Source organism: Doryrhamphus excisus, linkage group LG13 (genome assembly GCF_037039965.1).
Source record: "Doryrhamphus excisus strain RoL-2023G ecotype Guam linkage group LG13, RoL_Dexc_Guam_v1.1, whole genome shotgun sequence".
Lineage (NCBI taxonomy): Eukaryota > Metazoa > Chordata > Actinopteri > Syngnathiformes > Syngnathidae > Doryrhamphus > Doryrhamphus excisus.
This window is the reverse complement of record NC_136369.1, coordinates 20,779,247-20,803,236: the sequence shown is the minus strand read 5'-3', so window position 1 is coordinate 20,803,236 and position 23,990 is coordinate 20,779,247. Positions and strand designations below refer to the sequence as shown.

Here is a 23,990-nt window from a genome sequence, read left to right as displayed (position 1 = left end):
TACCCGCCGACGTCGTCACAGTGTTTGCCACGCCGCTCGTCGATATGTTGAAGAGGTTCGTCGGTTCCGACTTAACTTCTTCCTCTTTCGGCTCCTCCTCCTCCTCACCGTCTTCATCCGACGAAGAGGAGGACTTATCGTCTGAGGAGCTGGCAAAGATGGCCTTGAAGAGGTCCATGGGGGGGCGGCTCTCCTCCTCCTCCTCCTCCTCCTCCTCCTCGTCATCGTCATCCTCGTCGTCGTCCTCCTCATCCTCATCCGCATTCCCGTCCTGTGGGAGGTCACAGGAGATTTTGCACTGACTTCCTGCTCCAAAGACATGACCACGTACCTCCTTTCTGTCTTTGGGTGTCGGCTCAGGACTTGGACTGGACGACGCTTCTGTTGCTTCCTCCACTTTGGTCTCGCTTGTTTCCTCTCTGGCCTCACTGATGAGGTGACCGAGTGGGTCGCTCTTATCCGCCTCCTGGTCCCATCTGGACTTCTTGTGGGTCTGCAGAGCCTTTGCCGGGGCTGAACAAACATGGACAAGGAACTATGTCACATGACTACCACCATGGGCCAGGACGTAGACCCACACATCACATGACTATGGACAAAAAACCAGACATGGACCAGGAACTACGTTAAATGTCAACATGGACAGGAAAGTACATCACGTGACAATGGGCTTTTACCAGGAATTAAGTCACATGACTACTGACGTGGACCAGGAAGTAGGTCACATGATTACTGCCATCAAAGTCAAATGGCCGCTGACCTGTGCGTTCACTGCTCTCCGTCACCGTCAGGAAGTTGAAGACAGAAAACTTGTCTCGCTTGACTTTGGGTAGACCGACGATGGATGACCTGCAGGGACGGTCACATGACATGCGGCATGAAACGGTCCAGTCAAAGAGCTACTCTGTGGGGGGGGGGGCATACCCAGGGTAGGGGTCAGGCACGTTGAATCTCCTGCATAAAATTCTGTCAGGATGCCACTCAAAGGTTTCTCTGGTGAGTTGTCCAAACATTTTCATCTTGACAGCCGCTTGTTTGTCGTCCAGGGCGCCCTGACGAGCACACACACACACACACACACACACACACACGTACGTACGCATCACTCTACATCCCGGGTAGACAAAGCATGTCACCAATCAGCGGTCGTACCTCCTGGTCACGATCCACTTCCACGTGGTCTTCGTCATCATCCTGATTTTTGGCCCGAGTGAAGCGACTCGACAGCACGGAGGAAGTGGGCCGGTACAGGATAGAGGCTCGTACGAACTCCTCCCCTTCCCGGCTGCGCTCCCACTCCGTCATGGCCGGATCCAAACTTTGGTTCAGGGCATCTGAAAACACACCAAAGCATCACGTGACCTTTTTCAGACGGGAGGATCCTTAGGGTGAAACGGCACCTTTGTCTCCCAGCTGGAGGCGACTCAGGTACAAGTCGTAGCGAGCTTGCTTGCTGGTATTCTTCTCGAAGGGCTTGAACGTTTGCGAGGAGGTGTGTCCTTTCCACGCCGCCATGGCCTGCTGCTGCTGCTGCAAACTGGAGGATGAGGCCACGCCGCCGCTGCCGCTTCGGGGAATGGGGGCTGCTGGCCGCACGGCATTGTGGGCTGGGGCGGTTGTCGGTGCTGGGGCGGCTGCTGGGGCGGCTGCTGGGGCGGCCCCGGATGAGGTGCGGAGGCGGAGCAGTCGCTCTCGGTCTTCTGGTCTCAGCAGCTCCATGACGGAAGTGGGACCTGGACAGCAAGAGGAGGGTCGTCACTCGAGAACCAATCATATTTCACTGAAGCCAAACGATATTTGACAAGCTGGCTGTGATTCCACTCTTTTGCTACCTTTCAAGGAGTCTTCTCCGAGCAGCGTCCCCCTCTGGCTGGAAACCAGCTGATGGCGTCCTCCCTGTGGAGGCTCCTCCTGGACCATGTGACCCCTGGATGTCCTCAGAGCTTCGGCCAGTGCCGCGCTGATCCCGGTCACGTGTGAAACCTCCACTTGGGGACGGAAATGATGCACAGGACGATAGTTGGCAGGCAGCACCGGAGGACGGAAGATCTGCAGACAGATGAAGAAAGGTTAATCCGTCTACGCTTGGACGTTAAAAGATGTCACTCACAGTTTTGTCTTCTTCTGGATTCTGTGCCAGCGTGAAACCTTCCAAGATTTTACCAATGTAGGACGCTTCCTTGTGGTCTGTAAACACAACGTAACCATATGCTGCTCTTGTTCTTCGTTTCGTTCTTCGGCATGTACTTTAACATCGTGCAAAGTTTCTAACTTGGCTTTCTGGCCTTGTGCTGAGGTGCCGTCCATCCATAGAGGCCGTCTCCAGGCTCCTCCCCCTCCAGCACCGTGTCATACTTGGACATGGAGTCTCTGTGGTACACATCTTCATCCTCATCCTCCAGCGCCCCCACACCAAAAGCCTGTGAGTCAAAGTCCACAAGCCGCATTTAAAATGAGGAGCGTCCTGCTCTAAAAAAGGCAGACCACACCTCTCACCTGACCGGCCACGCCCCCTCGCCGCGAGATGCTCAGCGCTTCTCCAAAGAGTCGACTCCTCAAGTCCGAGTGCGGCTTGAACAAGTCGATGTGTTCGTTGGCTCCCCCGGCTTGCAGTGCCAGGGCCGGGTCCAAACCGCTGTAGCCCAGACCCTGAAGCCCGGTCCTCGGAGTGAAGTCCACCGCGCTCACATCTTTGGGGGCGAAGGTCACATTGTCGGGAGCAAACTCTTCATCATCCTCCTCCTCCTGTTGGACAAAGTGCCAATCAGAATTGACAGGTCCGGCCTCCGGCCTCCGACCTCCGGCCTCCGACCTCCAGCAGACCACCCACCTCTGAACCCTCTGAGCCGGCGGGGGGCGGAGCGCAGCCGTACACTCTGGCAGTGGCGTCTGTTGGCACCAGAGGCAATGAGCTAGTTTTTTTGTCTTGTCAAACGTCCAGCTTGTCCAAACATTACCTGTGTGCTGGCGGCGAGCCCTCCTCTTCACACGAGGTCCCACCCCCTGACCCGGCTTCCAGCCCATCTTCTTCAGAAGCTCCACGCCCACCGAAGACCTGCCACACAAAAGCGCAATTCATTTTGAGCTGGTTCCTTCTCAGGCAGTCCATGGCAGCTACCTGGCGGGGGCGATCAGTTCCTCCAACATGGTGTCCCCCGGGATGAGCGCCGCCTGGGCGTTCACCGCCCTCGCCTTGTCCCCCATGCTGTGGCCGGAGGCGAACGGCTGTGTGGTCGTGATTTGGGAAGGGGCGATGCCATGCTCGCCCATATCCTGAGAGCAACAACAGCAACAACAAGCCGTCAGCACTGCCAAGAGAATTCCAGCTGGTTAAAAAGAAGTTGGGGCTCAAACCTCCTCATCCATGAAGTCTTCTGGTGTGGCATGATGCTTCTCCGCCTTCTGTTGTCGTGATGACACAAAGGTTGACGGCGTCCACCCTGAAGTCACACCAGCACATGAAGCACACGTGTGAAAGATGCTAATCAGTAAGCACATGAACGTCACGCTACATGAGAGCAGAACCATTTGTAAAAAGTTGACTAAATCACATGATGACAAAGATGGCTGTCAATCAGGTATCGGCCTCGTCGGTTCTTTGAAAGTTTCTTCAACAGGAAGTGAGCTGACCTTCTTTGGAGCCCACAGTGTTGAAATAACCAGCCGAAAATCCTCCAGTGAAGGCGCCATGAAACCTCTGGTACCGCCCCTTTTCATCCTTGACCGTCTGCTCGTGGAGGGGGAGTGGCTTCCTCGGGGCCTCGTCTGAAACACACAGGCACGTGAGAGTTTAACACAGCTCAAACTTTAGGGGGCGCTATTTGTAAAGCTACCTACCAGCAACCAATGCATCTCCTTTCAGTTACTAATTACATACAGACACTATCAATAACTACCACACACGTATTTTAAGGTGCACACGTACCACATTTATCTTCACATGAACAGAAAAAGAAACTAAGCAAAGCTCTGCCTGAGTGCTGGCCCTTGACGCTCAGCTAAGCTAACATATCAAAGCCCGAAGCTGTTCTTTCACTCGGCGTTAATTTGAGGACTCCCAGCCACAGAAATAACAACAACATACAGAATAAATGTCGCAAACATTATTTACCTTCTTCCAGAGGCTCCAGGGGAGTCCCATAAGTCACAAAATCCTGGCTCTTGGCTGTGTCGCCCGCCATGTTGATATCACTCGTACGGCGGCCGCAAAAGGACAAAAGTCAAACGGGGACTCGCCCGACGCACGGCGACCGAGCGACATCTAGCGTTGAGCTCTTACAACTTCACCTTTTAAACCATGTCGGGTGGGATATTGAAGTGCACGATTAAACAAACAAAGGTGCGACTTTCTGTCTCGTCGTCGATCTGTCGATCTATTGGGATTGAAGGGGGAAGAGAGACGGTGTCAGCTCCCTAATTAACCACCAGGCGGCGCTGTCTGCACAGCATTGAGAAATGGTTTCTTTGGCCTTCAACAAAGTTCACCATTTCTGTTCTACCCCACTCTAAACAAACGAATATTTATCCAAAAAATCTGAACACTTGAATAATATTTGATATTTATATATATATTTCTTTTTATTTGGCTTTGTGACAAATCTCAAGTCTCTAAAAAGGACCAACACAAAGAGGCTCATACTGTTGACAGTTGACCTTTGACCTCCCTGTGTCTCTCCTCAGAGCATTTGACAAGCACGCATCGCTGGGTCTACAAGACGAGTGAAGTAGTTTAAAAGTCAGGACGTCTTTCCTCTGGGATGCTCCTCTGTAGTCACGTGACCCGGGTCCAGCCTCAGGTCACATGACCCGGGTCTGTTCCTGGTCAAAGTCTTCTATCGTTCCAGAGTAAACACTCAGCAGCAGAGGAGAGAAAGGGAAAAAGAGCAGAACATTCCCCACAATGCTGAGAGCTGCCAGCTCACATCTGCGGGGGGGCGGGGGAAGGACTGTTGGGGGCGGTTTGGACGGGGGCCGAGCCCCAATATGGACCCGTCGGGGGGGGCTGATGATTGGGAAAGATCATTTTAGATCATATGACATGTGCGCATGTAGAAGAATTTGAAAGTGTCAAACATGTCCAATATGTCCGCCTTTGACTGTTGCCTAGCAACACATAAAGATGAGAAAACACAAACTGATTGACTGACAAACAAATTGACAAAATGACTAAATGACTGACTGACTAAGTGACTACAGGACCAACTACATCACTGACTGACTAGCTGACTGAATATCTAAATGACTGACTAACAACTAAATAACCAACCAGATGCCTACGCAAATAACTGACAAACTACCCGAAAGGACTAACTAAATGACCGACTACCTGAAGGACTAATTACCTGACTAACTACCTTGCTAAATGACTACGTCGTTAACCAACGTAAGGACTAACAACATGACTAAATAACTGACTAAAAAAGTGAATAAATGACTGACTACCTCACCGACCAAAGGACTAACTAACTACCCAAATGATTTCCTAAATGACAGACTAATTAACTAACGAGCTGACTAACGGACTAAATAATTCCTAAGAAATGAGGGGCGGAGCCACATTGAAGTTGCCATCAGCTGACGGCGGAGTTTTCCTCTTCATCCTTGATCTTATTTCGTGATCCTTCATTCATTCATTCATTCATTCATTCACTTTCTAACGCTTATCCTCACGAGGGTCGCGGGGGTGCTGGAGCCTATCCCAGCTGGACTGGTGGCCAGCCAATCCCAGGGCACATATAGACAAACAACCATTCACACTCACATTCATACCTATGGACAATTTGGGGTCAAAGATTTAGGGGGCGTAGAGGCCCAGTTAACTCAAAGTCGAGTTATCGTATGACTCACTTCCTGCTGCTACTTCACAATAAAACTTGTATTCTGCTGTGGCGAGAGCCGAAAGCATCAACCTCGCCAGGAGAGTTGTTGTGCAAAGACCCCTGAAAGACCTCAAGTGGACCATCTGACAGGGTGAGCGCTAGCTAGCAAAGGTGTTAGCACGTCACATGCTGAGGCTAAAGGTAAACGTAAAGGTCGAGCTGACAAACGCGGCACTGTTGCTTTTCTAATCGCACGCTCGTTAGCCGCACGTTAGCGCGGCTTAAAATGGCCGCTGGGATTATCGCCGCCTTCCAAAGTGTGACGACGTGCACGAGGACGAGGTGAGCCGATCTGCTGAGGAATGTATCCTGTGACCTCTTGACCTTTCATTCAACTTTTCACCTCCAGTCATTAGTGGCACGCCAAATGTCAAAAGTTCAGGCTGGAGGACAAACGACCGCGTGTACATACTGCGTGTACATACTGCGTGTACATACTGCGTGTACATACTGGGTGTACACACTGCGTGTACATACTGGGTGTACATACTGCGTGTACATACTGCGTGTACATACTGCGTGTACATACTGCGTGTACATACTGGGTGTACATACTGGGTGTACACACTGCGTGTACATACTGCGTGTACATACTGCGTGTACATACTGGGTGTACACACTGCGTGTACATACTGCGTGTACATACTGCGTGTACATACTGCGTGTACATACTGGGTGTACACACTGCGTGTACATACTGCGTGTACATACTGCGTGTACATACTGCGTGTACATACTGCGTGTACATACTGCGTGTACATACTGCGTGTACATACTGCGTGTACATACTGGGTGTACATACTGGGTGTACACACTGCGTGTACATACTGCGTGTACATACTGCGTGTACATACTGGGTGTACACACTGCGTGTACATACTGCGTGTACATACTGCGTGTACATACTGCGTGTACATACTGCGTGTACATACTGCGTGTACATACTGGGTGTACATACTGCGTGTACACACTGCGTGTACATACTGCGTGTACATAGTGGGTGTACATAGTGGGTGTACATACTGCGTGTACATACTGCGTGTACATACTGCGTGTACATACTGCGTGTACATACTGGGTGTACATACTGCGTGTACATACTGGGTGTACACACTGCGTGTACACACTGCGTGTACATACTGCGTGTACATACTGCGTGTACATACTGCGTGTACATACTGCGTGTACATACTGCGTGTACACACTGCGTGTACATACTGCGTATAGCGCCATATAAAGTGTCATCTAGCGACATAGTACATGTAGCTCAAGGGGACCTGGCTATGACTCAGCACAATAAAGAAAAACAGGAAGTGGTTTCTCCAGCTTCCTCTCATCCACAGGCTCGTGATGACAGCAATCTTAACGAACACCGTCCGTCATACCAACGACAAGGTGGACATGGAACGAGTCACCGTGAAGACGTCAAGTTTCTAGTGAGCTTCACTGATTGGACAACTGAAAGTCACATGATGTCCCGAGTGGACAGAAGAGAAGGACATGACGGGCTAGCAAACTTGTGGACGTTGCTTCAGTGTGTGGTGATGAAAAGTTTCGTCTTCTTCTTCTTCTTCTTCTTCTTCTTCTGCGGTCCGCTAGTTGTGTCAATTTGTTGTTGGTCCAACAGGAAGTTGCAGGTTGGCAAACGGAGCTCGTTAAGACGTGCGGTGGGAGGAGCCTGCCATTACCTAAGAGGATGCAGTGGGAAACAAAGCGCGTTACATCAGCAGCTCTTTGTTTGTTGGCCATCAACATGCTAATAGCATTAGCCACAAGCTTCTGTCATGTTGCCTTTCCAAGGCCGAATTAAAGGTCCAAAGTCCAAAGCGGACGTCACACTTGAACGAGCGTAATCAAGACATTTTATCCACCTGGTAGCGCCCCCCCCCCCCCTTTGCACCTCTCTCTTAAATCTTGCTTCCAGCGGGCTGGCCATGGAGGTCAAACATGTTAGCAAAAACACGCCTTCCTCATGTTATGTGTTATTCACCTTCCAGGGTTACCAGTGTTTGCATCTTCATCTGTGCAAGGCTAGCTCAAGCTAATACAGGCTATCTATTTATCCATGGATAGATGCCGGAGCCTATCCCAGCTGTCTTGGGTGAGGTGCGCGGCGGGGTAGACCCCGGACTGCTCGCAAGCCAATCGCAGGTCACAACTGCAGGCTAACTCACGCTAGTGCTAATGCTAATGCTAATGCTAATGCTAATGCAGTGGCTGTGCTTAAATTGTGTTACCTGTGCACTTACTTACTGACTGTGGGAATCAAACACAAAGTGTAGTGCAAACGTGTGCGAATTGAAACAAAGCCAAGCTAACATAAGCTAATCCAGGCGGCAATAACACATGCTAAATAATGCTAACCGTGCATGGCAATGTTTGCATGGTAAAATAATGGGAACGCCAGGCCAAATGAACGGGATACGTTATTGTGTCATCGTGTTATTTTACCGCCCTGCTTCTTTTTATTTTGAATTTTGCGTTGCACCAATCTCGCCCGAATTTCATCAAGCGGACCAGAAGGCGTGTTTCATAATAGTTAAAATACGGGAAACTAGTTAAACGGGAAAGCACCGCAAATTGGTGTCAGGTACCGCCACGGTGCGCTAGCTAGCTAGCGAGCTACCGTTGTGGTTATTAGCTTTTGGAAGCTGTTGAAGCCGAGGATGGAAGGTCAGACATCAGCGTGTGGGTCACAGCACTTCCAGTAAACCCACCTCATGTTTGCCATTTAAAAGTGGGCGTGTCCACAGGTGGCGGCACGAAGGCGTATTCGGTCGGCGAGCGTCTAACGAGCTCAAAAGGGAAGAGAAGCTGCTGCTCCTCCGTCAGCTTTTTTCACTTCCCTTTTCTCCTCACCGCCATGCCGTGACTCACCCTCTGACCTCTAACCTCTGAACCTTCACGAGCTTCTTAGAATAGCATCATAGTGCCAGCAAGGCCACGCCCAGCCTGATGGCCGACCCCGCCTCCTGTGACACTTGACAAACCTGGCGGACAGCGTCAGTACTACAACATGTGGACATGTGTCTGACCTCTGTCCAAAGCCACGCCTGGCGGAGCGTCAAAGTCGCGTCATGTGACTCTCCATCAGGAAGTAGGAAGTGATGAAAGCCAGGTGTCGTCCATCTTGGTTTTTTTAATGGACAAACTGCACAATGAAAGACGTGAAGGACGAGTGTGAATTTAGAATTTGTTTTTTTTTTAACAACCCCCCCCCTCCTACATAGACACACACACACATGCACACACACACCTCCCCAAAGAATGTGTGGTTACACCCTAAAAACCTCCCGCAAACTCGCTGACAATCACTACAAGATGCTTTGGAATATTTATTTCCCGCCTCTAGCCTGCCGCCCGCCCCCCAACCCCCCACACCCCGCTCCACACACTCACACACACACACACACACACACTAAAAACCTCAAGCCCACTCCCAGGTGGGATTTAGTGATTTACGATAATTACACAAATTAAACTCTGAGACTGACACACACCAGCACCACATGTCTTTTCTCACAAGTGTGTGTGTGTGTGTGTGTGTGTGTGTGTGTGTGTCCGCACTTTGGACCGGGACCAACAATGACAATATTTTCTTCTCTCTCCAATGCAGCCTACATCGGCATCGTCCAGCAGGAGGCGCTCTACCTGCTGTTGTTTACCACTCGGGACACCGTACACACACACTGACCACCATGAAGAACTTCCAAGCATGTCAAGACGTTAGGAGGACGTAGTAAAGGGGACATCAGGACGATTGAGGGGACAAACGAGGACATCCACGGGGAGGGGTCAGAGTGGAGTGACAGCAGCGCCTCTGTTGGAAAGAGGAAGTGTGTTGTCGTGCTGCAGTGTTCACACACTTCCTGTGGACGTCCACGCAACAGAGAAGAGGGGGAGGCGATGGGGGACGGGGTCTGTGGTCGTCTTCATCCTCTTCTCCTGTCACTCGTACGCCAGGTCACGTGATCTAATCTGTCAAGACATCTGTGCTGCCGGCACCGCAGCATTCATTGTGTGTGAGCGGCGGCGTAGCGTCGGTTGGCCGTCAGCCGTTTGACTTCCTGTGGAGGAGGAAGTGATGTCAGCACTGGTCTTCCCCTTTAGAAGGCTCCACCCCCTCCAGGTCAAGGGGGCGAGGCCTCCAGGTGTGCTTCAGGTGTAATTAATAGAATTCGATAGAATGATAATGAAACAAATACGTAAACAAAAATGTCACATGATCACGAAATAGGCTGCACGGCCATTGAGTGGTTAGCGCGCAGACCTCACAGCTAGGAAACCCGAGTTCAATCCCACCCTCGGCCATCTCTGTGTGGAGTTTGCATGTTTTCTCCGGGTACTCCGGTTTCCTCCCACATTCCAAAAACATGCTAGGTTAATTAGCCACTCCAAATTGTCCATAGGTATGAATGTGAGTGTGAATGGTTGTTTGTCTATATGTGCCCTGGGATTGGCTGGCCACCAGTCCAGGGTGGACCCCGCCTCTCACCCCAAAGACAGCTGGGATAGGCTCCAGCACCCCCGCGACCCTCGTGAGGATAAGCGGTAGAAAATGAATGAATGAATGAAGGATCACGAAATCAGATCAAGGATGAAGAGGAAGACTCCGCCGTCAGCTGATGGCAACTTGAATGTGGCTCCGCCCCCTGGAGACAAGCCACTAATCTGGGGCATGGCTCATCGCTCGCACACACACATTAGCCTCCGTCCAGGAGCGTTTGGGGTCTGGGTGGCGCTACCCGGTGTGGCGCCGCGCCTCATGCAGACCGAGACCGGCGCAGACGAGGTTTTTGCGGCGTGTGAAGCAAGAGCGGCGATGTTTGGGCGTCTCCAAGTTGGACCCACAAAGCTTCCTGGGAGAACGAGCAACAATGGGAGCCCCATTTAAGCCAGGCAAGGGATCAGGAATTCCTCAGGCCTGGTCTGGCCCTGCGGACGCCTTGTTTGGATTTGTCACAACCACAATGTCAACACAACTACACACACACACACACACACGCACACACACGCACTATTGGACCTCTTTGCCCTGACTTGTGTCTGCAGGGTGACGCCTGACGAAGCGCAAAGGCCTTGCTTCCATGGTGGACACACCTTATGTCTTCACAGGTGCTGGCTCCTCCCACTTTCTTATTTATTTCATACGTGTGTTTTATGTGTGCGTTTATGTAAGACAGGTTGTACGTAGGTTCTTCCTCTTCTTCCTCTTCCTCGTTCTCTTGTCTCGGGAGTTTCCTGCTCTGTGCGTGCGTGTGCGTGTGCGTGGATAAGATAGCGTTGTATCTACGTGAGGATGATGAGGGTGGTGAGAATGAAGATAGCCAAAGTCAGCTGAGTCTTTGACTTCTTCTCGTGGGACGCAACCATCCCTAACCACTTCCTGTGTCCCACTTCCTTGGTCAGCATCAGCGTCATGCGTCCACGTGAAAGACCTCAGCGCAGTTAGCGCGCCCGTGTGACGGGACGACACTCTGCAGGGTGCACTCGTGCGCTCGGCTTTCCCCAGTCATGTTGATGAGTAACGTGCTGGAGCGGCGGCGAGGTGAAAGTCTGCGCTGATAAATCTGCTTAGCGGCCGCACTCGGACTTTATCCCGCTCAGTCGCCCGGCCACTGCCGTCTCGCCACTTTGAGCCACCGCTTACGTCCAGTCTGCACTGGGAGTCCTTTCTCTTACGTAAGACGCCGGCCAGCATCGGGAAGTCATTGGCCGGCCAGCATCGGGAAGTCATTGGCCGGCCAGCATCAGGAAGTCATTGGCCGGCCAGCATCGGGAAGTCATTGGCCGGCCAGCATCGGGAAGTCATTGGCTGGCCAGCATCGGGAAGTCATTGGCCGGCCAGCATCGGGAAGTCATTGGCCGGCCAGCATCGGGAAGTCATTGGCCGGCCAGCATCGGGAAGTCATTGGCCGGCCAGCATCGGGAAGTCATTGGCCGCCCAGCATCGGGAAGTCATTGGCCGCCCAGCATTGGGAAGTCATTGGCCGGCCAGCATCGGGAAGTCATTGGCCGCCCAGCATCGGGAAGTCATTGGCCGCCCAGCATCGGGAAGTCATTGGCCGCCCAGCATCGGGAAGTCATTGGCCGCCCACACGGCAAATAACACAACATTCACAGCGGAAAAGACAAGATGGCGGACAATGGAAATCATAGTTTGCCAATGATATTACTGCTTCCTTGGATTTCCAAAAGGTCTGATTGAATTTATTCCACCCACAGCCCACTCCACAGTCACACTCCTGAGCGCTCCGGAGTACTTCTGTACTACTGCCGAACCCCACTATCTAATTTTGTCGGTACAGGAGTTGATAATAAATGACTAAACCCTTTGGAGAGTTACCACAAAGGAGTTAGTCGTGGCTAGCTCATGAAGTACACTTTGGACCTGGAACTCAAAGAGTGGAAACGTAGGCCGTGCACCATTGGTGCAGTAGAGCCAGAAGAGGAGCACTCATTGTCGGACACACTTTGTCAGAATCACCGCTGGTGCCGTGGAGCTCAGAAGCTGGACGTGAGGGCGCCACGTTTACAAGACCAGCGCTTACTAAAAGAAATAAACATGATGGTAACCCGGTGAAACCTTCCAAAAGAGTGCAGCAGAAAGGGGGGGTGGGGGGGGGGGGTTAAAGCCCCATGAGATAACTGCTGTTGTGATTTAAGTCTATATAAATCAATTGATTCATTGATTGACAATGTGGAGCACAACATGAGGACACGTCTTGCAGTGTGACGGGGGGGGGGGGCGGGGCTTGAGCATGTAAAAACAATGACAGTGATTGGATGGGGACAATGATGATGATGATGATGGATTTTCACTTCCTCCTTTGGGTATGCGAGTCAGCAAAAGAGCAATGTTGATCTTTTTTAACAACAGGAAGTGACGAGTCATCAGCTTCATTAATAGTAAATCGTTTACGCTAACGACCCTGTGATGAAAACACTGCCACATGGTGATGGTTGGCCATGCCCACTTTGGTCACATGACGAGTGGAGTGGCGGGACTCTCACATCATCATTGGTCTGGACCCGCCCACTTTGAGTTGCCAGCCAATTGATGTCAATCAATTTGACACTCAGAAACGAGCTATGCTAATGAATGAGCTAATATTACTAACCTGATGAAGCAGACTTCCATGTCACCATGGTAACGGGGGGTTTGAGATGTGATGAAGATCATGTGTGTTCTTACTGCCCCACTACAGGATGTTGGCCTCAATAGACAAAAACCTTTCAAAATAAAACACCATGTGTTTTTTGTGCGACAGGAGCGTGGGCGGGGCCTGTTTGTGTACCAGATGATATGGACTGGGTCGTACCAACCAGGTGAGGAGCTCATATTTTGGACACTTGTCCGTGGCAACCCCTCTGGGTGCTAGGCTAACATACTGTACGTTATGATGTTATGTTAAGCTAGGTGTGTAGGTGTGCTATGCTAATGGCTTGTTCAAGTTTAGCATACATGAACGTTTTTGTGAAGATGAAGAGTCACGATGGCTTCCGGATCTTCATGCTCGTTGACGCACTTCTTCTGCCCCGCCAGAAGTGACTTCTGCACTTCTGGCGGGGCACTTCTGACACTTCTGTGTGCACGAGCGCCATCTCCATCACCTCGTTTACGAAGGTATTGCATCTCCAAGAATGTTAGCAGAACATGACTGCTCCAGGTGAGCACTTCCTGTTTGTCCGTCCCACTGAGCACTGACATACCCGTATCACTCCGAGGACCACCATCAGGCCATGATTGACAGCACGTGTCGTCTGTTCTATAGCAACCATAGAACCCCCCCCCCCCCTCATGGATACACACACTAATCCAGACGGGGGCGGTGCCTTCATCCACCAATGATTCACCTGACTCCATGGGCTTCACGAGGCTACCAGCTAGATGTTAGCTTCGTTCATTTGACAAGAACTTATTGAGGAGCTTGTTGGAAGCCTTCATCGTCCAGTAGATGTTGTCCTCCATGAGAGCGGCGGCTGTACGTATCGGACCACCAACTGAGTGCGGCCATGTTTGTATAAAACATTCCCAGCGGCGTGGCGGGAATGTTGTGCTTGTGCTGGTGCGGAGAGAAGACCGGTCCAGAGAGAGAAGAAGAGTCTGGCCGGATTCCATGTTTGTGTCTTTGCTCTCCACTTGGCTGTGGTCTGCTTGACGGGGGTCGGGGGGGGGGTTGTTGGACTCAGAGTTTGCATGACGCAGCACTTTTGAGACTCAAGGAGGACAAACTTTTTGTTTTCTTCGGCTGGCTCCGCCTCCCCCTCCTGTCTTCTGGCCTGACTGCACAGTCAATAAGTCACAACGCTATTGTTGGCGTGCACGGCCATGTCCTCGCCAAGAGCTGCAACAATAGCGCACCCCCCCCCACGCCTTTAAACAAGACCATCAATCACACATACTAAAGTTTAACTCTTCAGCAGCAGCACCACTCAACAAAAAAAACACGTGTAGCTAAAAGTGCTTAGCATTAGCAAGCTCGTCTTAGCATGCGGCTAGCTTTGTAGCAGAAGATGATTTTGTATTTCATACCCAGCAGTCATTTCCTTACTGTCTGGAGGTGTTACTGGTGGGCGTGGCCGGCACGGACAGTTCATTGGCCAATGGGACGTTTGTGATCGAGCTGGATGAACTCTGCCTAGCAACAAGTGGCTGAAACTGTGGAGTTTCTATATTTGTTCACTTCAAATGAGATAGCTGCAGGTCGTCCTGGCCCCGCCTATCCGCACAGGTCACATGACCTGGACTATAACCCCCGCGTCCCCCGCTGGTCTGCCATGTCGTCACTATTGAGAGCAAACAGCTCTGATCACGACTTTGACCTGTGACTTTGTGTGTGTCTGTGTGTGTGTGTGCGTGTGTGTGTGTGTGCGTGTGTATGTGTGTGTGTGTGTGTGTGCATGTGTGTGAGAGCCCCCTCCCTCAACAAACTAACGTGAACTCTGATCACCTCACACACGTAGTCCCTGGTTGAACACGCATGGAGAATGACCTCAACTTTCACGCATCCACATTCAATGGTTGCACTGCATCTAGTTGCTTTACATCTATGTAGGTACTATACTGCATCTAGTTGCTTTACATCTACGTAGGTACTATAGTACATCTAGTTGCTTTACATCTACGTAGGTACTATACTGCATCTAGTTGCTTTACATCTACGTAGGTACTATACTGCATCTAGTTGCTTTACATCTATGTAGGTACTATGCTGCATCTAGTTGCTTTACATCTACGTAGGTACTATACTGCATCTAGTTGCTTTACATCTATGTAGGTACTATAGTACATCTAGTTGCTTTACATCTATGTAGGTACTATAGTACATCTAGTTGCTTTACATCTATGTAGGTACTATACTGCATCTAGTTGCTTTACATCTACGTAGGTACTATAGTACATCTAGTTGCTTTACATCTATGTAGGTACTATAGTACATCTAGTTGCTTTACATCTATGTAGGTACTATACTGCATCTAGTTGCTTTACATCTATGTAGGTACTATACTGCATCTAGTTGCTTTACATCTACGTAGGTACTATACTGCATCTAGTTGCTTTACATCTATGTAGGTACTATACTGCATCTAGTTGCTTTACATCTACGTAGGTACTATACTGCATCTAGTTGCTTTACATCTACGTAGGTACTATACTGCATCTAGTTGCTTTACATCTACGTAGGTACTATACTGCATCTAGTTGCTTTACATCTATGTAGGTACTATAGTACATCTAGTTGCTTTACATCTACGTAGGTACTATACTGCATCTAGTTGCTTTACATCTATGTAGGTACTATGCTGCATCTAGTTGCTTTACATCTATGTAGGTACTATACTGCATCTAGTTGCTTTACATCTATGTAGGTACTATGCTGCATCTAGTTGCTTTACATCTATGTAGGTACTATACTGCATCTAGTTGCTTTACATCTATATAGGTACTATACTGCATCTAGTTGCTTTACATCTATGTAGGTACTATAGTACATCTAGTTGCTTTACATCTATGTAGGTACTATAGTACATCTAGTTGCTTTACATCTATGTAGGTACTATACTGCATCTAGTTGCTTTACATCTATGTAGGTACTATAGTACATCTAGTTGCTTTACATCTACGTAGGTACTATAGTACATCTAGTTGCTTTACATCTATGTAGGTACTATAGTACATCTAGTTGCTTTACATCTATGTAGGTACTATAGTACATCTAGTTGCTTTACATCTATGTAGGTACTATAGTACATCTAGTTGCTTTACATCTATGTAGGTACTATAGTACACCTAGTTCTAGTACTATCATGTTTAACTCTATGGACCAACATACAGTATGAGTTAAAGCTAACTGCTGCTAGATACTAGCACTTCCTGCTTTGCTCTGAGGTCATCACGGAGGTCAGCGTGGGGGTTGTTGGTCGGGGGTGGGGGCGGGGGCGGGGGCGGGGTGGGAGGGTGTTGCACCTGACAGGGTCCCAAGTCATGGTGCACACAGCGTGCACGGCAGCCCTTATCAATGTTTACTGAGCACGCCATCCACTTCTCCGTGTTGACTTTGTCAGATTGACTGCGGCGTGGGATCAGCGCCAACTTGGCCGCCGGCGCTGCGACATGACGGATGCGAGGAGAATTCCTTGAGATGTGATCCAGTGTTGTGTTTGGCTCGGAAGATGAGGAACCGCCAAGCAGAACCTTCACTTGTGTTTGAGCACACACACACACACACACACACACACGGTCAGTCACATTGGGAACATGGCCGACCTCACGGTGGTGCCGCCTGAGCAGTGAGGCGGTGCTTGTTTGCGTCTTTGGGTCGCCATGGTAACAGATACATGGACTCATGCGAGCCCCAAATGTCACTGCATGAACATAACCTCCCTGTGGAGTCACGGTCAGCCCCGCTGCCTGCTGGGACGCCAGCGTCTACTTCCTCTTTTCAGAGGGCGCTCCCCCGCCACGACGTGACGACACCATCCAGTCGGTCTAGTCCCGAGTCCGAGTCCGAGTCCAGCCAGCCAGTGAGGAGACAAGCGTGTAAAAAGCTGCTTTATTCATATATATCATATACATTTATACACATTTGATATACTGTCAACACACGTAGAAAACGTCCTTTCTGGGTGATTGACGTGTTCGTGAGCTCACGTCAACACGGGGGGCACGAGGTGAAAGGTCGCGGGACCAGAAGGCATTGAGTGTTGCATAGCACGGAGGCACGGCTTCGAGTCATTGCTGCACACCGGACGGCGGCGGTGGCGACGGCGAGAACATGATCTCATAACTCAGACCGCCAGCCGCCTCAGCGGCTTCCGTCTGGGGGGTGCTGCCGGAAGATGCCCCTCAGGGCGTCCAGTTCACGGCTCAGGTGGTCCACGCGGCGCCGCAGCCGCTCGTTGTCGCTGCTCAGTTCCAGAACCTTCTGCTGGGTCTCCATGTTGCGGAGCTTGGCCTTGTCGCGGCTCTTGCGCACGGCGACGTTGTTGCGTTCGCGCCGCAGCCGGTACTCGGGGCTGTTCTTGTCCATGTGCTTTTTGGGCTTCCCGCCCAGCCTTTGCTGCTGATGCTGTGCGTGGCCTTGCACGTGCGGGAGGTGGTGCGGGCTGGGCGCCGGGGTGGGCGGCGGGGTGGGCTGCCCCGGATGTTGGAGGTGCACGGCGGTCTGCGCGCAGTGCGCCACCTGGTACTGCAGGTGCGGAGGCGGCGCGGGTGGGTAGTGGTGCAGGTAGGCGGGTGGCAGCGCGTCCTCGTCGCGAGGCTCCTGCTTGATGGCCACGGGGCGAACACGCGCAGGCGCGTGCTCATAAAAGGGTTCCAGCTTGGTCTCCGCGGCGAAGTGCGAGGGCGCGTGCTCGTAGTCGCCGTTCACGAAGCGGAGCCTGTCGTGGCGGGAAGTGTTCTGGAACAAGTCGGCCAGGAATTCGTCGTTCAAAGCGGAAGTGTCGATGTAGGCGCTGAGGTCCATGGACGTCTCCGTGTCCCCGATGTCCCCGCCCGGGTCTGCCGAGGGGGCGTGCTGGCTCGCCGGGAGCCGGGCGTGCGGCGCCGCCTCGTACAGGTTGGATAGCTCCATGACGGCTAGACCTGCGCGTCCTGCATGGCGACCAGCTCCGGGGACCCGTACTGGACCTGCTCCGCGTGGGACTGTGCGCCGAGTGAGGGGGAGCTGTCAAAGTGCTCTTTTATAGCGCCGGGCGGGCGGAGAGGGTTGGGGTGGGGGGGGGGGGGTGGGGGGCAGGGTTCCACTCGCTCGTCGGGACCCGCCCCTTTGCATGAACCTTGTGCAGGGACCGAGGGGAGTGGGGGGTCGAGACGCGACCTTTGACCTCTAGTCTTCATCCTGGCGCTCACACCACAGCTAACATTTGCATTTTCTCTTTACAAACATGTCATGCAACACAAACTCCGCAGAAGGCGTGCAATGACGTCATACGGATAAATAAACGTTGTCAGAAAAAAAACAACGAGGCATGGCAACATGCATGTCAAAGGTCATAGGTCATGTATATCGACATGCAGGTCGTAGGTCGTGTATGTTGACATGGGAGCCAGTTAGCTGGCCTGCAGCGCCCTCTTGTGGCCGACTGTGGAAACGACTGACGTGGCCTCATGACTTCCTCGACTGTTTTGGTCATTCGTTCACTGGCCCTCCTTTTCATTATTCGTTCACTGGACTGGCAGTCATTCATTCGTTCATTCACAGTACATGCTATTCATTCACTCACTTTCATTTGCTTTCACTCCTCCACGGTTCATTCATTCACTGCTATTTTATTCATTGGATTCATTCACTCACTTGACTAGTTGTATCAATGTAATCATTCACTCACTCACATTTCTATTCATTCACCAGTATGACCAAAGACTCAACTTGGACTTTACACATCTATGACTTGACTTGTACTTTAGTCTGATGACTTTTAAGATTTTCATACTTTCATACTCTATTATTCATCCATTCACTGGCATTCGTCTTCACTCGCTAACTCAGTTGCCTGCTGATTAACATCACACACGGACATTTGACAATTAAATTGTCCTTATTTTATTATGTCAGGCAATAATAACTTAACGCGTCCCAGAATCATCCAGTAATTGACATATACAGTATGTGATCATTATCAACTCACCTGTGCAGTCAGCTGACAGGCAGACCCCGCCCCCTTACGCTAGCAACAAATACCAAACATGTTTTATCTTGTCACACCTTGTTCACGTCCATGTTGCTGGTTCTTCTTCTTATTATTATTAATATAATGCGGCATGACAGAACATGTCATCATGTGACCCAGCAGGTTCTTCAGTTGTTGCCATTAATGTAAAGTTACATGTTAATACGTGTTAATAATAAAGCAATAAGAAGGTCCCGCACACGAATAAAGGAGTCTATTTCTTAGGTTGAAATGTTAAACAGTTTGTTTTCAAGTAATAAAGTAATAAATTCCCCCTCATCAATCAGTGTTTTCTATCAGCATTGATGAGGTCATGCATGTGTCAGTTCATTCCATACACTGAGGCAGCAGGAACACACTGCTCGCCCATTGGGTCCATAACAAGTCAATCATATTCTGAATTGCGTCATGTCTGGTGTCTTCAATTGTGATTGGTAGATGTGACGCTCCGTCTTGTGGTCGCGCCACCTGATTGGCTCGTCTAGGAAATTGCCGTACATGGCAAAAGAGATTTCGCAATCGGCTCCCCTCCATATTCCAAACAAAAACACCAGGAGCTTCGACAGACGGAATTAAAGTACTAACTTTTGCCTCCACGTCGTCACTTCCGACCGCCACTTCTCCATTGTGTCGCCTCGTCGAGGTAAGTTATCTTTGAAGCGTTGCGGGCGTTCAAATAACAGCGTTAGCCGTGGAATTCGCCGCTAGCGGGAATGCTAACTAGCTAAGTCGTCAGCGTCAACACAGAACAAACAAAGCTTCCTTCGTGTTTTAGTGTCGTGGATCAAGTAAAGAGGAGGGGGATTTAATGTCAGTTTTTTTAATCTCGGTTTAACACCGGCCAAAAGTTTGACGAAGGGGGCAGAATTTAAAACGAAGCAATTTGACACGATCACTTTTGACTTGTTAGCCGTGTTAGTATGCTTATGCTGTTTTCTATTAGAAGTCGACAATTGTTGAAGTCACCTTAAAAGTGAACATGGAGTTCCCCCACTTGGGCACAAAGACACTCGATGATGATGATGATGATGATGATGATGGTGGTGGCGGCGGTGGTGATGATGCAACACCAGGCAAGCGTCGGCGCTCCTGGTTTCCGCCCGGAACTGTGACGCTTGCGCACTACCGGCTGGCTGCATGGCAACGCACCGACCAATCACGGCACACATGCTAATTGACTAGCAACACTTAAAGCTAATTAAAGCTTCTAGTGGGCGGAGTTTAAATCCAAGAAGAACATATTTGAAGACGCATAAATATATGTATATTTCTGAACATACATATTATCAGCGTGGAACGGTTCCATGCACCAAGCGTTTCCTTTGTTTACATCATGTCCTGTCGTCTCGCAGGCGCCAACTTCCACTTCCTGTTGGCACTAGGATACGAAAAGGCACTCGGGTCAGCGCGTATCCAAATGAGCCGGCCGTCGCAGCCGAAAGTCACATCATCAGACCACAACGGCGTGAGCGTCATCCAGAGTCAGGCCCACGCCGCCGCCACCGCGTTGCTGCAGCAGGTCCCCCAGCTCGTCCCCGCTCACCCGTCATCCGCAGGTGGCAAGGCGGCCGCGCCCAGCAAGATGAAGAAGGCGACGGCGGACAAGGACAGCGAGGAGTACCGTCAGCGGCGCGAGCGCAACAACCTGGCGGTGAAGAAGAGTCGCATGCGCAGCAAGCAGAAGGCCATGGACACGCAGCAGCGCGTCAACCAGCTCAAGGAGGAGAACGAGCGTCTGGAGGCCAAGATCAAGCTGCTCAGCAAGGAACTGAGCGTGCTCAAAGACCTCTTCTTGGAACACGCCCACAACCTGGCTGACAACGTCCAGCCCCCCGCCTCTGCCCCGGATGACACTAGCCCCGCCCCCAACGGCGGCCAATGAGACACTTTGATTGGACCGGCATCGCCCTCCCCCCCTTTTGACTCGCGCAGTCACGTGACATCAATGGAATGCTGACAATGGCCAGTCACGTGTCACTGATTGGTCCAATAGGATGAGACACTGGAGCAGGCGGGCGGGGCCTCACCTGAGTATTTGTACACCTTTTCCAAACCAGTCTTGGCAAGACGGACTTTGTTTTTTAAACGACGCCGCTGTGTGATTGGACGCAGGCGTCACCTGACACTCGAAACAATCTTGTCTTCTACTTCCCGTGTTTGTTAGCATGGCTGTTGCTCGATGTTTCGTACCATTGTTTACCACCCGCGCCAAGTTGATTAGCACGTGTTCAAACGTTATTTGTTTATTAGCATGTTGAAAACCACAGCTCATGTTGTTTATTAGCATATTGACGTTTCTAAGCATGTTCCCCTGACATCGTATGTTCTTTTTTTGTCGTACACGACTCACGCCGCTAGCTTCTAGCTACTTTGGGTTAGCTGGCGCGTAACGGCGGTCCCCGCAGCAGCATGATTAAAGAATGAATTCAAAGCTAGTTAGCCGCCGGCTAATTAGCGTTGTGGGACCAACACAGTCAAATCCTGTTCATCTTATTTATTTACTGAATTGAAAGGTGACTTTTTAACGATTGCTGATACCTTTAGTGCTCTCTATCAACAAACGTTGGGTGCATTGGATTTTCTTATCAGATAACACGGCGCCACCGTGTGGTCAGTCATTGAGGACATTTCTGCATTTAGTTTGTCACTCGGGTGTATGATTGGCGTCCATATTGTGCTGACTTTATAAGAGTGGGGCGTGTTAACTGTTCAAAGGATCAGTGAGCGCTATTTCTTTTCCTATGGACTTTGTAGTTGCTGTGTACTGTATGTTTGTTAGCATGTAATAACAATAACAGATCATTGCCGAGCCCATTCTTCATTCAGGGTCCCGAGGGTATGGCTGCCAGTTCACGCCAACCGACAAAAATTCATTCACTGGAGGAAAGGGTTGCGTGTCTTGGTCACAACATCAGGGTCGTCCACTGACCCCACCCCCCCCTTTCTGGATGATTGGCATCACCCCCTGACCCACTGCTGGCCCATAGTCGGCTGACGTTACTGTTGCGTATACAGTATATCACAGGAAGTCACCGCCGCCATGATTGTCCCAAAATGGAAGGATGACAATGATTGTGTCCTAGCCAGAAAGTGGGTGGGGCTTCCTGTGTTGTGGGCGCCGTCGTGACTATGGCTTGCTCGACGATTTTTTGTAAGCCTCTTTTTGACTCATTCAAGGCGGTCGTCATTTAGTGGCTGTTGTGGTTCAATTGCTCCGTTTGCTCATTAGCAATACGTTGATTCTGTGCTCATTTTCACCACGCAAATATGAAATGGCTAAAGACATTTGTCAGACACAAAAATGAAATAAAAGCTGGTGGCCGACAACGTGTGTGACTACGCTTCTCAATATTTTCAGCGGCAGCATGAAGCAGTGAACAGCGGAGCCACGGTTAGCGTGTTTTTCCGTTGGAAGAATCCTTCAGAATCAGAAAGCTTCTTGCCTTTTTAGCATTATATTAGCTTGGAAACTCAATGTCAACCAGAAGTTATGCAAATATATTAACACAAAACAGTTTTATGTTTCGTTTGACATTGTCTAAATGCTGAATAAAAGGGCTAAAGGTACATTTATAGTACTCCATTTTAGCTTATAGTATTGCGCTGAGAAACGCTATAATCAAAGCAGGAAGATGGCGGTAGTTGATCTGGCAGACACATCGTGTCTTTGGGGACAGTTGTTAAGAATCACATCTTCAATGAAGGTAAAAATAATATATTTTATAATAATATTTGATGTATTTACATGCATTTCAGATTGTTTTGTGTATGCCAAATGTGTACAAAATAATCTATGTATGTAATACAATATTTCCTGGTATGGGTTTTTGGTATTTGGTTTGCATCCGTTTTGGTTACAGACAAATGAACGCTAACCAAGGTTCCACAGTCCGACTTAGTCAAAAGTCTCCTCGCCTGGCCTCACTATAGGCCCACATTGGACAGACCTGAGCCCAGAACCACATTCATGTGACCTGGTCTTGACCTGATCAGCTCTTCTTGGACATCAGCGTGAAGCAGTCAACTTCCTGTCACGTGTCACCGGAGCCCCTTCACAATAAAAGCTTGACAATCATTAATGAGAGTCAACAGCCGCTTGAGTCAATATTAACCCTCCTGATTGGCTCCAAAGGGGACGGGGCGGGGCTTCTCTTTGTGCTCCCGTGTGCTCTATCGCCCTTGTTTGTCCTCTGATAGCACGCTGACGACTTTGCACACGGGCTGCCCTCCTTGTGCAAGGTCACAGGGTCAGAAGGTCAACAGGTCCGATCATGGGTACGACATGGACAGGAGGACAGCAGGAGAAGGAGGCGCTGAGACGAGGAGGTGATATATTGGTCATGTGACTGCTGCTCTGTAAAGTTCAATACTTCAGACTTCTGTGTGTGCGTGTTTGTTTAATGTGCGTCTAGGGACCTTTGAGCAACACACACGTCCGCCTCCTTGTCTGTCTGCCTGCCTCGTTGCTGGCACAAAAATGGAGGCAAATGTCGTCGTCTTGTTGATGAGTCAGCAAACTCAAGCAGCCTCTGCCGTCTGATTGGCTCACGGTCGTCACCTGACTGACCATCGCCTTCCAGTACGGCTGATGGCCCGGGTCAAAGGTCATCACTGACATCAAGGTGTTTGCTTCCTCGACCTTTGACCTAAAAATAAACAACAATTATAAACATGATAAAAAAAAACCAAGATTTTATTTTAAAGGCTTAAAATGTTTTGTGAGACGCATCGTCTACTGCGGAGCTGTGTTTGTGTGTGCGTGTGTGTGTGTGTGTGTGTGTGTGTGTCAGACTATAAGTTCAAGTTCAGACTTTGGAGCAATGTCACCCCCTGCTGGACAAAAAGAATATGGTCCTTTCCGTTCAATCATTTTCTTCAGCGTTTCCTGTTTAGGGTCAAAGGTCTCTCATCCAGCCACGTGGTACCTCCTTC

The 23,990-nt window shown here is 50.2% G+C and overlaps 3 protein-coding genes across 3 annotated transcripts; 1 reads left to right on the top strand and 2 right to left on the bottom strand.

Moving 5' to 3' along the window:
• Positions 1 to 4: 4 nt before the first annotated feature.
• On the bottom strand, positions 5 to 4,261 carry gpatch1 (G patch domain containing 1; the record flags this gene model as incomplete). The annotated part of the gene is made up of 16 exons (XM_078795839.1): positions 4,112 to 4,261; positions 3,631 to 3,765; positions 3,355 to 3,440; positions 3,119 to 3,273; positions 2,958 to 3,055; positions 2,831 to 2,889; positions 2,497 to 2,745; positions 2,273 to 2,420; positions 2,111 to 2,187; positions 1,833 to 2,049; positions 1,401 to 1,733; positions 1,153 to 1,334; positions 925 to 1,052; positions 761 to 849; positions 332 to 513; positions 5 to 271 (listed from the first exon to the last, which is right to left on the bottom strand). Coding segments are annotated over exons 1-16 (2,475 nt in total), but the record flags the coding sequence as incomplete, so codon positions are not given.
• Positions 4,262 to 16,922: 12,661 nt separating this feature from the next.
• Positions 16,923 to 18,030, bottom strand: cebpa (CCAAT enhancer binding protein alpha). Its single transcript, XM_058088416.2, has one exon. The coding sequence runs from the start codon at positions 17,957 to 17,959 to the stop codon at positions 17,189 to 17,191; it is 771 nt and encodes a 256-aa protein (XP_057944399.2). The 5' UTR covers positions 17,960 to 18,030; the 3' UTR covers positions 16,923 to 17,188.
• Positions 18,031 to 19,541: 1,511 nt separating this feature from the next.
• Positions 19,542 to 22,401, top strand: cebpg (CCAAT enhancer binding protein gamma). Its single transcript, XM_058088426.2, has 2 exons — positions 19,542 to 19,701; positions 20,411 to 22,401. The coding sequence occupies exon 2, from the start codon at positions 20,476 to 20,478 to the stop codon at positions 20,938 to 20,940; it is 465 nt and encodes a 154-aa protein (XP_057944409.2). The 5' UTR covers positions 19,542 to 19,701; positions 20,411 to 20,475; the 3' UTR covers positions 20,941 to 22,401.
• Positions 22,402 to 23,990: the final 1,589 nt, after the last annotated feature.

Bases quoted from the DNA above. Each gene is read 5' to 3' on its own strand.
- cebpa (XM_058088416.2), bottom strand. From the start codon at position 17,959: ATGGAGCTATCCAACCTGTACGAGGCGGCGCCGCACGCCCGGCTCCCG.
- cebpg (XM_058088426.2), top strand. From the start codon at position 20,476: ATGAGCCGGCCGTCGCAGCCGAAAGTCACATCATCAGACCACAACGGC.